Genomic DNA, 13,980 nt, shown 5'->3' on the forward strand with positions numbered 1-13,980 from the left:
CAGCAAGATTTTCCAAGCCATCATAGACGATGTCTTCTAATTCTTTAAGTTCATGGTCTTCCCGTTCTTCCGACTGTTCTACATCCAGCAGGCCCGTAAAACATTGTGCACTTAAATTTATGTCTGAAGATGGTAAATCGGGCGTATCATCCTCTTCAACGTTACCATATGCTGATAGAGATCCATCGTTTCTGCCTAATATATATGACCGCAAGCGATATCTAAATTCCAGGGGATCTGGATGATCATGAAGGCCCCCCTTTGCTCTTATAGCCCCGAAAAAGTTTTCAAGCACATCCTGATTCAGTCTGTATGTCAAAATATATTTTGTACCAAATCTTTTTGCGAGATCTGCAAATAGCAACTGTAATGATGTATTGGTGATTATAATACCTGCAACAAATTCTTTATATACATAAGCGAGTATAAGCAAATATAAAAAAATTACCTGTTTGGAATGGCAGAAGTGAAGATTTGCTTTTGACTCTCAAACTTTTCATGACATTAGTCATTTTATTTACAATACAGTTTTGAACATCAAGGGATAACCCATAAGCCTTATTTCTCTGTCGACTGTCTGGTTCTGGGACTCGCACATTTAAACAATCAAACCAGTCGTTTACCTAGTTTTGAATATAATGATAGTTAAATAAAGCAAATATTATTATGATATATTAACTAAAAAAATGTTATAAATACTCACTAGTTTGAAAAATTCAGCGCATTCAAGCCAATTTTCATCATTCAATAAACCATTTATCCCACATCTTGTAATTGCGCTAGAAACAGTGTGTGAAAATAATTTAGTTGCTAATTTCACTTTCTGTCTTCCAGCATTTTTTACATTAAGACTCTCTTTAGAAATTTTATGCGCAATTGTTAAATCAGATGCGCTAGTGATGTCTAGAAGCTTCTCAATTAAGTTTTTGTTAATTTCCTTGCCCTGAATTATAAATCCATTGTCAACAAAATGATTCCTAATCAATTTTATAAGATGAGGAACATCCGCAAAAACATAAACTTTATATTCATTCGCGGGATTTTTAAACCAGGTTCTTTCTGTGGTTATTTCTAATTCTTTATGTAATGATATATTGCCTCCCCCGAGATCACTAACCATACCCACGATTTGGAAGCCTGAAAAATTAAAATTAAAAAAATTAGGGCCAGTTAAATATAATAATTGATGCCGCTTACCAGAATTTTCAGCATAATTCATTACTTGAAATAAAAGATCTTTGGACATTTTACAGTCATACTGATAAAAAATTGGTTGTTTCCAATTCGAAAATAATCCTCTTAGCATGACTACTTGTGTGTAACTAGATGGCTTTAAAGTTTCGTCATTTGCTTTGTCATATAAATAAATTTTTCGGACTTTTATTTCATCAAATGACAATATACATACTTTTTGTATACTGTTCATTTCTTTTAGCTTTATTATATTGAAAACAGGCTTCAAAATCCCAGGTAAAATTTTAATTTTTTTCAACCATGATCTCAGTGTTGAAACCGCTGGAAAGGGATAGCCTTTTTTAAGAAGTACCCTATATGCTCGAGGACCAGCTGAATGGATGATAATTGCCCTTGAAACGTCTTCAATTGACCATCGTGGACGCCCTTGAGGATACTGAAGCTTTTTTATTTGCTCTGGAGTAAATAAAGTTTTAACCCCTACAACCTCGCTTTCCAGTTGTGCAATTTTCTTCTTCAGATCAGCAATGATTTCATCACGATTATCAACATCTGTGTTAGTTCTTAAATATGAAAGAATATAAAGTAAGTACTGACCTACATTGTTACAATAAAAGTAAGAAATTACCCTGTATTTTTAGTAAAGGCATTATTATTAGCATCGTGCACATTTCTATTTACAACACCCTCTTCTTCAAGAGAGTTCCCTTCACCAGCATTGCCACCACCATTTCTAATAAATTTTCAATATTTTTGTAATATAATAAAATACTAAGTTATCCCGTTAACCTACACGGGTTTGTCACTTTGCCGAACTCGTATTATTTTCATACATTAATACTTACTCTGTTTGAATCTTCTGCGGTTCTTTTAAAAGATTGCCAAGCAGACAAGAACGATTCCTTTTTGCTATACGCTGTTGTCTTCTAGAAGCTGAAGTATTTGTACTTGCTGTGAGAAAAGGCGGTTTTCTAGATAGATGTTCAGTTGGAATCGCTTCTGGTTTAATCAGCCGGCAATTCTTTGGCGAGTATCCCAGCAACTCGTGTTTTATATGACGTGCGTAATCACTGTCTTTAAAATGCTTGGAGCACACCCTTGCATTTGCCACGTTAAAAGCGTCTTTACGACTGCAAGCATTCTGCCAAGCCTTGCAAATTGTAACTTCGGTCGGAAAGCGGAAAAACATTACATCGCCCTTCTTAAAATGTTTAGCTTGATCGTCACTATTGCAGCTGCACACTGCACACCGCATTATAATTCGCTCACACAACGAATTAAATTAGAAATACAGGCAGGAACAATAAAAAAAAACTTGGAAAAACGCACACAACACTATAAGAATATAACCACGATCCGTTTGTTTACTTTTTGACTTACCACATGACGTCAGCAAGGAAGCCAAGATGGCGCCATGCATGCGCAATATCATATCTCTGTATGGTTGTATCATGCCTATTGCCCACCTTGTAATATGTTTAAATAGTCAATACATTGAATTTTCACATATTTTCAATTTTCGGTATTCGGATACAGAATGAAATAAGAATATATAAACTTATGGATTTAGCAAGTAGCCAAAATAGAGAAACAAAGTCGCCATGTCGCCAACATNCTTTTGTGATAAAATTCTATACGATAATTTAAGCTGCGTCCGCATACAAAGTGAAAAATGTACATTTTTTCTACATGTAATAAGGGTAGCTAAATATTTTAAATCTTTATATTTTACTTCGTATCTAATGGAGCTAACAGGAGTGAAGCAAAAAATTAAATTTAGGCTCTGTCTTCAATAAGACATTTTAAAAAATCAATGGATTCATCATTAAAGATAGACAAAAATAACATTTCGGTTATTTCTAATAAAATTAAGTATAGTATTCTTGTTTTATCATTTTCTCTAATAATTAAATAAAAATTTAAAACTAAGGAAAGCATAAAGATGACAATAATATAACCGTTTCTAATTTGTTCATGCATACTTAATGTTTGGAGGAATGTTTTTATTTATACATATAAGAATTATACTTAATTCGAGCATTTAGTAATGTAGCTTAATGTAAAATAGTTATTAGTTAATAAATTGTTAATAATTTTCGCCATTTCATAACGATGGATTCCTTCGAAAAGGTTATGCATTAAATCACAACTAATATTTTTATATATGTGAAAGTCATCCAGTTCAATGAAAATGCAATTTTCCTTAACACCATAATCAGAAGCAGTTAAATGTTCTAAGTAGTCTTGTTCTTGTCTAAGACTACATTACACACTCCTACGAGATATTACACAGTACAGTACACCACACACACTCACACTACACTGCAAGTTATAAAACACATACGAGACGAGTAACTGCATGTGGTAGAAGTTAAAAGTCTAAATGCCTTTGGCTGTCGCTGAAAGTTAATCCACACTTTTCGCCATAGTTTTAAAAATATGATAGTTTTGAATTAAAACAATATACTAAAATCAATTATACCACATCTTTAAATGCAGTTTATCTGAAAATTTAACGATACGATAGTTTTATGTTAATAAATACTATTATTCCTTTGATAAAATAAATGTTTTAATTTGGATTTATGATTTATTTGTTTTAAATAAGTTCATTTAAATTAAAATAACCAAAATGTAGATGCANTATCCCTATTGCCCACCTTGTAATATGTTTAAATAGTCGATACATTTTTATATTAATGAATTTTCACATATTTTCAATTTTCGGTATTCGGATACAGAATGAAATAAGAATATATAAACTTATGGATTTAGCAAGTAGCCAAAATAGAGAAACAAAGTCGCCATGTCGCCAACATTTGAAAATAATTAGATAAGAAGAATTTAAACTACGGAAGAAAAATTTAAGGGACAAGGGGCTTAATTCATAGTTATAATAAACCAAGTAACGAAGCAATTAAATCGCTAATTTAAAAAAATCAGAATTTGATTAGAATCACATATCACTACATTAGCATTTTGGCGGCAATAATTCAAATTTTTAAATTGTCCTTCATATGTAGTTCGCGACTTTCATTTAAATTCAAAATTATATTAAATTTGATACGATCTGTGTTACAGTACCAGGTTACACGAACACACGGCTACACGATTTATCTTGCACCTTGCCCATTGTAAAAACCTCATCATACAAAAAGCTATACACAATTATTCATTGATGTCTGGATCGTAATTATTTAAATATTTGAAAAGAATAATAGGTAATTNATTTTCTAAACATAAAATAGAATTGTTCCAAATATATGAGTAATACTGAGATAAAGATATATGATCAAATTAAATAAATATTTCTTCATAAGAAACAATTGCTTTTAAAGAAATTTGTAGTTTATTATTAAAGATACCTTTTTATGTGTGTAGATAACTGGTATAATTCAATACTGGTCAGGAGATGCTGCAGAGAAATTGGTTTCTGCAACATCGGTTAAATCGGTTCAGCTCTCGTATGCAAGAGATTTTCATGATACCAGTAAAATTATAAGTTGCTCTTTGCCAGTGTGGCCATATAGAGTAGCAATGGCAGGTCATAGATGATCTTACTCTGCTACGTTGCACGTATATCTACCAAACCTGCTTTAGTGTTTCTTATACTCGCTTAGCACATTACTGCAGTACCAATGTTGTATCACGTTTGAGCAGTTGTAGGTACCTACACTCATAAGCATTTTAAACATATGCCAGCAATATAATTTAGAAATAGTTGGTTCCGCTTTACTTTATAAAAATGGCAGATTTATGAATGTGTGTATTAAGGCATTTTATAATGGTTTTGAACAATATGAAAATTACAAGATTTTCTAACTGTTTTGCACACGATGAAAAATACATTTTTGAGATCTCAGGGTCTGCCACCTCTATTTTAATTTTTTAAATCACAAATTTAATCCAAACTTTAGGCATTATCAAAATATGACTACTTTTATTTTTGCAAACTGTCACTGATATTTTTTGTAAAATAGTAATGTAATATTTTAAAAAGCTCATATATAGTGCTATCACCTATTATTATTACCAAGAACTCCGTTCTCACTGATACCATACTCTTACCTATAGGAAAGCAATATAGCTTCTTTGTATAAAATAATTTAAATTTACTGAACAAAAATGTGGTCAATGCACGCTGAATGCAAAAGTGTAAATAAATTTATAATCTGTAAATGTTGCTCATCTGCAAATTTTTTTAAATGTTTTGTAGAAAAAGTTTAAACTATTTTCAAGCATACGTTGGGAACTTGCGTTAACCATTTTTTTTTTTCTAATTTTATACGGAACGAACACGAACCTCCATAAATCTAAAGAACCAGTGGCCCACAAACCTTATTTTAGAAAATTTCAAATAATTTCCCTCAGCATTGGGTATTTCTAAAAAAATTTAAATACGCCACTATTTCTGTCTCCATCTCAAATTAGAAAAAAAAAATTGCTTAACGAATTTCCGATATATGTGAATTTTTTTTTTTTTATTTCAACAAGAGAAATAAAGCATCTTTAGATAAAGTTTAATTTGAACAACTCTCTTTAATTTTCATCTTAGAATCAATTGGTGATATCTGGCTGGTTAACGAATGAATTAACTTTGTATACGTAAGCTGGTCCAAAAACTTCACCAAGTGGTAGTATGTATGAATTATTTTATGCAAAAGTTTCTCATTTGAACGTGGGTTGTAGAACACTTCATTTTTGAGATACAGGGTGTAAAAATTTTTTAAATTTTTCTGAAATATCATTGAAAGTTCGATGTAAACGAGTCTTGGTTCATTGATTTATCTTATTCGAAGTAAAAATTCGCTAAGTTTATCTATAAACACCTCAAGCGATAGTGGAAATATGGTGTGTTAGAATTTCAATGCCTAAAAAAAATAAATCTTGTAGTACAATTAATTTTTAGACTTAATGACATTTTACATTATATTTAAAACTGCATTTCAGGCTAAAACACCCATAAACAGTTCTTGTAGAACAAATAGTTCTTCTTCTTTATAAAGGCTTAATTTTAACATAGCCTTCTGTTCTCAAGTGATATCAAAAAATACTTAAAACCAATTTACCGTTGCATTTTGCATTTTAGAGTTTAAACATCAAACTTGTTACTACTTTTTTTTATAGAACACTTGATTTATCTTTATTTCTAATCCTCTATTGTTTAATTACAACTGATCTGTGCTATCAGTTCATATTTGTGCAATATTCAGTTTTTTTTTCTTATATTTCTTTGAGATCACAAGAATATTTCCAAAAAACCTAAGGCTTTAACATTTTTTCCTAAGTAGAAATACAAAAAGATACGAGATAGTACATTTAGGCGGCTATATCTTGCTAAATATTTTGTTAGTTAAAATCGTAAAAAATATTTAATATTGCTATTTTACAAATGTAGCAGACGAATGCCACTAAATAGTGGCCTGCCCATAATCGACAAAGTAGTAAAAAATTGCAATCTATTATTATACTTAAACATAATAAAAACTAATGAAAGGTGTACTCCTACAATACTCATTCGCCTATGTATCTCCATTTGTTATAATTTTGCATTTAATCAAAATCATATTTTTGTTAAATATGATAGGTACATGTTGAAAAGTAAGTGGGTATTATAAAAAAATATATATGTACAGAAATAAATAATACATTCAGTAGAAAAAATTAAAATAGTTGTAATTAAAAAATAACAAATCTGATGATTTTTGAATCATTTTCTTACTGGACTTGCTGGACACTTAGAAAATATTAAGTTTTTTCTATCTAATATTAACAATAAAAAATGATAATATCGATATAGGTACTAAAATAAAATATAAAGAAAATTAAAAACCACTATACCAAGTTTTTTCTAAAAACAATATATTCATGTAAATGTATTTCTGTTTTAGTAATACGACAACTCAGTTCTAGGACTTCTAATTAAGTGCCCACAAAGGAAATACTTTTTTATAATACTTACCTTGGGTTTTTCTGAAATTAGTAAATACTTTCTAACATTTTGCTAAATTGATCTGTAGGGCACAGAAACCCTCTACTTATTCTCAATTTTTCTGTAATAACTACTTATCTTTTCCAATACTGGATAACAGTCTTAAAAAAAAAACTAACTATATTATTGTTTCTTTTTGCTATTAGATTTATCACATATATACAACTACACTTAATTAAATTCCCAGTAAAATTGTCTGCAAATCAAACTTACCATAATGCATTTAATTTAATGTGATGTTATCTGTTAGCACAATCAGTCATCCCCTAAAATTGATATCTACCTACTTTATAATTATACAGTCCTTTAAAATTGTTGTTCTCTTTCCATAATGATGATAATTGAAGTAGCTTTTAATGATTAAGAGAAAAAACTTTACGAAATTATAACTAGGAATATTGTTGAACTGAATGTAAAACAACCCCAAGCGCATAAAGCAGTGGTTACTTTGGATTCAAATCAAAACAAATATGTGTATTTACATGTGACTGTGGTATTAAACACTTTGGGTATATTTTACTTTCAATTAAATTTTAACAAAGCCAAGTAACCACTAGGAATAATTTGTTAAAAATCTGTATGATATCGCACATTCGCACAATTTTTGAAATCCAATGTAACCTCCACCTAAGTTTGGCAAGCAAATATTTTCGTTTCCTAACAGAAAAATTAAAGTTTCTGCTTTAATAAGCCAGAAGAAAGTGCAAGGTTGATAAATGCAATGCACAATCGAATCAAGACTGTTATTTCAAGTAAATGCGATCTAACCCAGTATCAAATAATGGACTTCTTAGTTAAATTGCATTTATAGTTGTTCAATAAATTTTTTTGTTTTTGTGAGTTGATATTTTGTTAATTTTAGCAATTTTACTTTTAAAATGGTTTGTCATTTCTGCAGATTTTGTTATTTTAAGGTAATGCCACTTTAGAGGTTGGGAAAAAAGGTAATATTCGGGAATTTTCAAAAAAAATCGATACAAGATGTAGTATCAGGAACAATAATACTTTATTGTACATGTTTTCAAGTAGTATTGTGAATATTTTCAAACGATTTGGATTCACAATGGCAGCTGTACATGACACTAAGTAACATCTTTTCTTCAGAGGACTGTATGATCGGAATGGTTACTTATTAATGGATTTGGATTGGCTTTGGATCAAAAAAGCAAAAAATTTCTGATATTATGTAGGTACTAAAAGCTAGGGTAATTAAAATTATTTTAATAATTGCTGATTTCGTGAAGATTCAAAAAACGTATTGAAAAAAGATTAAAAATTTTGCATTTTTCATGAAAATTGTTAAACCAATCGAAAAACCCCTACGGTATTCCCTAAGCTATATTATTGCGTAACTTTGTAAAAAATTTTAAGTCAATTCACTGAAAACATTTTGAGTTATGTTTCCAGCCAGATAAAAAAGTGGTTTCTTGAAAAACGCACTTAGAATTTGTTGATGCCATTCAGTATAAGAAATTCATTATACCTATGAATACATTGAATCAGCGATGCTTGCACCATATAGTTGGCTTTCTATATTGATATTTCCTTTATCCTCTTCTTTTCGGCTTGATCTGAGATTGAATCTGGCGCACAGTGGGAAATTTTGGAAAAAATTCGAGCCCACGCGTCAAAACTAATTAAATAGTACTGATTTTTATTTATTCTATCCGAAATTACCTGTACTATAAAGTTCTGGCGAGGTAATTGGAATATATGCCGAGAATTTTCTCAAAATGGCCGAGTAATCTCTAGCCTTAAACTCAATCATACGAAGTTTGACATATTCGGTATCTAAAAATGAAAAAAAAAAGGAAAATTATGCACTGCTGCCAAACAAAAAAATTTCATGAACATTTATTATGTTATGTTTTGGGTCTGGATTCATGATTTAGGAATATATTTAATGTTTATGATTTTTTTTTTTCATTTGGCAGCCTCTAGCACATAATTTTCCTTTTTTTATCATTTTTAGATACCGAATATGTCAAACTTCGTTTGATATAGTTTGAAATTTTGAAAAAATTCTAGACTGTAACGGGCACCTTGCTCCTACTCCGTTTAGTTAGGCAACCAATGATACTCTTAGTTTTAAGTTTTGATCGAGGGAGGTAGCGACATGTCAGTGTGGTGAGACAGACGGGGTGTCACCTGGCTTTTGGTTACGGAAAACAAGTAAAAGTGTTGGTGAAAACCGGGGATCTTCGGGTTGAGTGTGCTCCGCTTTGACGGTGGTGAATTGAGTAGCCATCAACAGCGAAAAATCCCAAGATTTTTCTTAGAGGGTAGTAGAGTTAGTAGTTGACAGGCGACCGAATTGTAAATTTAGATGATGAATAAATGCTATTAAATCCTAATATTCGAGAATTATTCCCCTTTTTCCTCCCCTTGAGCTAGCTGGCTGGGCAAGCTACATTGGCGCCCAAGTGAGGCTCGAATATTTGAATATAGAGTTGGGCCAGGTCATTTAATTGTGTGAATTAATAGCAACAACTAACAGTAGTGCCTGGCGAGAAACAAATCAATTGTTGTTAAAACTGTAGTGCTTAAAAACAAAAACTGTAAAAACTGTGGGGTCAGCCATTGGCGTGGTGTTCCGAGACGGAGCGACGTGAGACATGACGACGATAGTGCGAGCGGGTAGAAGAGAGAAAACTACGTGACGTATGCAGTGTGCAGTCTCTGCAGGTGTCCAGCTACACAACGAGCCGACATTGTCAACAAGCAGTCATTCATCGCGCTTCTAAGGAATTTAGGTGTACTGAGGTAATATAATTCCGATATTGAGCTTGTGTATGTACCTAACATATTTGTAAAATTGTATGGATTTGTAAAATTAGCGCTGTTAAAAACGATCATAGAGTAAGATTGATTGAGCGTTAATTAATATTGTTAAGTATAGGTAAATAAGAGTAGAGATGGATACTCGTAACAAAAATAAGAGTAAGGAGCAGGATGACGTTGGGAAAGTAGTAAAAATGAACAAATAGAAAATACTCTAATTAATCTGACTAAATTAATGGAGCAAATTAATATAAATTTATGTCAAAACAGTAAAGTATTGTGCAGTGGTATGGGCGAAATTAAACAATCGCTATTAGAGCTTTCTCATAGTAACATAAATAAAAATTCAGAATTGGAAAAGCCAGTAGAGGATGGGCGAAAAGAGATACACACTGTATCGGGTAACATTAATAATCGTAATAATAGTAGAGTAGGACATTATTGGTCTATGTGGAAAGAACTGGATGGGAGTTTACACCAAATGGGCAAGTTACAAGACATATATTCCAATTACCTTACCGGAACTTTATAGTACAGGTAATTTCTGAAAGAATAAAAAAAATCAGTACTATTTGATTAGTTTTGACGCGTAGCTTGAATTTTTTCCAATATTTCCCACTGTGTGGCATCTCTAATACCTATTTATCGCATATATTTTCACAAATTATAATAAGCACTTCTGCAATGTGCTGCAAGTGGTTGTGCTATACCTCGAAAGAAGTCGTGTCCGATTTTTCACCCTCTAAAACTTTTTTCTATATTCTTCACATAATAGTGTTGTTTAAACCGTTTATCCAAAAATCGATTTTTTTTCAAAATTCTAGTGGCTTTACTTTAAATGTTATAATTAAAATGTTAATTTGCTCAGCTCATAGTTATTACTTCTTATCAGATAAAATAAAAGACAACTTGCCCATTTTAATATAATTTATTATATACCCGCCCAAATTCCCAATTACAGTTTAAAAAGTTATCTCGATTGAATTTACACCTTAAATATATCTTATATTTATTTAGCAATTACATATATAGTATATGATTATAAAACTACTAGAAAAATTATATTGTTACCTTAATAAATGCATATTACATTTCAAGGAAGTCACTATGGTATGTATATTGAAAAATATAACACTTGTGCATCACCATTTTGTAAATATAAAATATATAGTAGTTTTACATTACACTTCATTGTAAACTTAACACATACATTTTAAAATGTGGGAATTGACATTTGGGCCTAAAAAATAAACCTTAATAAAAACATAGTTGATTTAAAATATTGCATCTTCAACCAATCTAAAATAGTTATATAGGCATTTACTCAACAAATCCTATCAACTATCTTACATCCTAGATATTTATATATTTTGAAAAAAAAATGCTATCTAAAAATTTTTAAAATACACTTTAAATATGGCAGTTATATAAATTTCTGTAACAAAAACATATTAGGTCTATATTAGTAATGATAAAATATATTTCTCCAATTAGAACAAATAAATGGTCACATACGTATGATATAAACCATTATCACTATATTCAGCAGAAAGAGAGAGCTTGAAAATGACTCCACATGGCATCATCCTTTGTGAAATTAACAATATAATTTAAAAGGAAATGAGGAATTAACAATGAAATAAATGAAATATGATATACTAAAACCTACAAATCTATGTACAACCAATCTCAGTTACAAATCCACTCAATGTTAACAAAACAGACACTGCAACTTCCAGTAAATAGTAAGTTAATCTTTGGTATGTATTTTCCAGCATAATAAATATTTCAAGAATTCTGCAATTCTAAAAGTCCGAATTGCCATGAGGATTAAATATGATTTTTTTGCAAAAATAAAAAGAAACAAAAAATTACCATATATAATGTTTGCACAAGAATTCCAAAATTGTATCCACATAAAATATTTAAAATATAACTAAATATTTATGTGAAAAAAAGTGATTACATCTAGAAATTTTATATTCATGATCATGATAATGTGCAATTATGGTCCCATTTACAACAGACAAAGGAAAGGTTTACGAGAATATAAATAATTATACATAATTAAGCAGATTTACATGGCATAAGATTAATTCAGCGCATATCCAGCAGATTTGTACAGGTTAAAACAAATATTTCATAATTTCTATAACTGAGATCGTATAGTATTGGTTAAATTAACCAATATAATATTATTGTTATTTGTACTATTTTGTATTTCGGTAGACTCTTTTTTTACAATACACTTATAACTTGCCATTTTTAATTTAAGAATAAAGTATGAGAAATTTGTACTCTATGGTGGCATTTTTGTAAATCAAACTGGTAATAGCAAAACCAACTGAATTTTATGTTTTTAAAATGATACAAATTTTAATATGCTTGATATTATCAAAATGAAAAATGTGCACATAAATATGATCTTAATGTCTCTAAATGATGTTAAGACAATAAAATAATTTCTGCCAGTACTTTGCTGTTGTTGGAAATAACCGAGATAATTTCATAATTAAGATTACAACTACCATTTATATTTTGTATTTTATGTAATGTAGGATATATATAGAGCTTTGCTTTGCAAAAATATAAAAATGTACATACAAATATTTACAATTTTATTGCATTTTTGACATTTCATGTAACTAATCTATATAAGTATCGATTAAAATAAAACTAAAATATGAACGAAAAAAACTGTTAAACTTTTTAGATTTTCTTTTGATGAGGAGAGAATGAAAGCAGGATAACAAGAAATATTATATTGGTTAAACTACTGGGACTAATTACATGAAATTTTATATTTGGTATAAATGAGCATTATTAAAATAGACTTCTATCGACAAATACCATTGTCTTCTTCCCTTAACAATGCTAACTTCTAAGACCCCTCATTTCAGTCCGTATGTCTTTTATCATATTTTAAATTATGTTGTTAGTCACCATTTAAATTAACTTTTACATATTGTATCGTAACATTTTCTCCGTTTACAACGTATAATGGTATTTCAAACTCTCCAACGACTGCTCCTAAACATTTCTCTTCTAGCTAAATGGGGGAGTTCGCATCAAGAGCTGTAAGCAGCTCTTCGCCTTGTAGAAGAAAATTACCCACTGGTGCGTTTACTTCGAAATCCTGCTGCGTAAGGTCTAATAATGAAGGTATTGATGTTGCCTCAGGATCAAGCAGGGAAATAGAATTTTTTCGAATCAGATTTCTTCTGGCAATTTTATCTTTCAGCAGAGCATGTTGAATTTTCTTTTGATTGATATCCAGGTCTAGTCGAATGTTTGGAGCTAATTCTTCATCCATTGGATCATCCTGCACAAAAAGAAAATTATGGATTACATAACTAAAAAAAAAAAAACATTTCATACATAGTATATCATAGTACATAACACAACAAAGTATAATACATTAGAAAACTGAACACCACTTATATAATAAGAGTACCTATATGAGAACAATTATAGAGCGGTACATATAAAGTTTGGGGTTAGTGAGATCTATCATAAATTAATAAATATCTAGTCACAATAAAAATAAGTGTTAAGCCTATTTCTATTACATTTTTGCCAATTTGCTTAATAATAACCATGAAATTTTCTTCAACATATATATTGAGTAGGCATATAAAAAAATCCAATTAACTATTTTTCCAATTAGTCTGAAGAAACCTCCTTATCCTGTATTTTGGTCAGTATAAAGTAATGTGTACTGTATACATTCTGAATCAAAATGCTGAAAAGAAAGCATAATGTATTAACGTTGAAACATACTTGTGAACTGAACTTAAGAAGTTAAGGCCGACACAAATAAGTTTGCATTTCTGATTCGGGCAAAGCTCTGTGAGATTTAGAAAGAATGCATTCGGCTAGACACAAAAAATAAGATACAAATATACTTCTGGATCGTTTCTCTTGCTGTGTCTGACATGCATTTGTGGGCAAGGGTTATCTCAGAAGCAAACTTATTTCTGTCAATCTGTACAAATTAACTCAAAAAGACAATA

The 13,980-nt window shown here is 30.2% G+C and overlaps 1 protein-coding gene across 3 annotated transcripts in view; it reads right to left on the reverse strand.

The window, feature by feature from the left end:
• Positions 1-10,879: 10,879 nt before the first annotated feature.
• The window catches only part of LOC108915638 (hypoxia-inducible factor 1-alpha), a 253,783-nt gene continuing 250,682 nt past the window's right edge, over positions 10,880-13,980 (reverse strand). For 2 of the 3 annotated variants that reach the window (XM_023457103.1, XM_023457100.1), the window contains exon 11: positions 10,880-13,289. In XM_023457103.1, coding sequence (XP_023312871.1) covers positions 13,017-13,289 — 273 coding nt within the window. In that variant the 3' untranslated portion in view covers positions 10,880-13,016. The remainder of the gene's footprint in view (positions 13,290-13,980) is intronic. The other variant, XM_023457102.1, reaches the window with a different exon arrangement.

This window comes from Anoplophora glabripennis, unplaced genomic scaffold (genome assembly GCF_000390285.2).
Source record: "Anoplophora glabripennis isolate ALB-LARVAE unplaced genomic scaffold, Agla_2.0 scaffold39, whole genome shotgun sequence".
In the NCBI taxonomy this organism is placed as follows: domain Eukaryota; kingdom Metazoa; phylum Arthropoda; class Insecta; order Coleoptera; family Cerambycidae; genus Anoplophora; species Anoplophora glabripennis.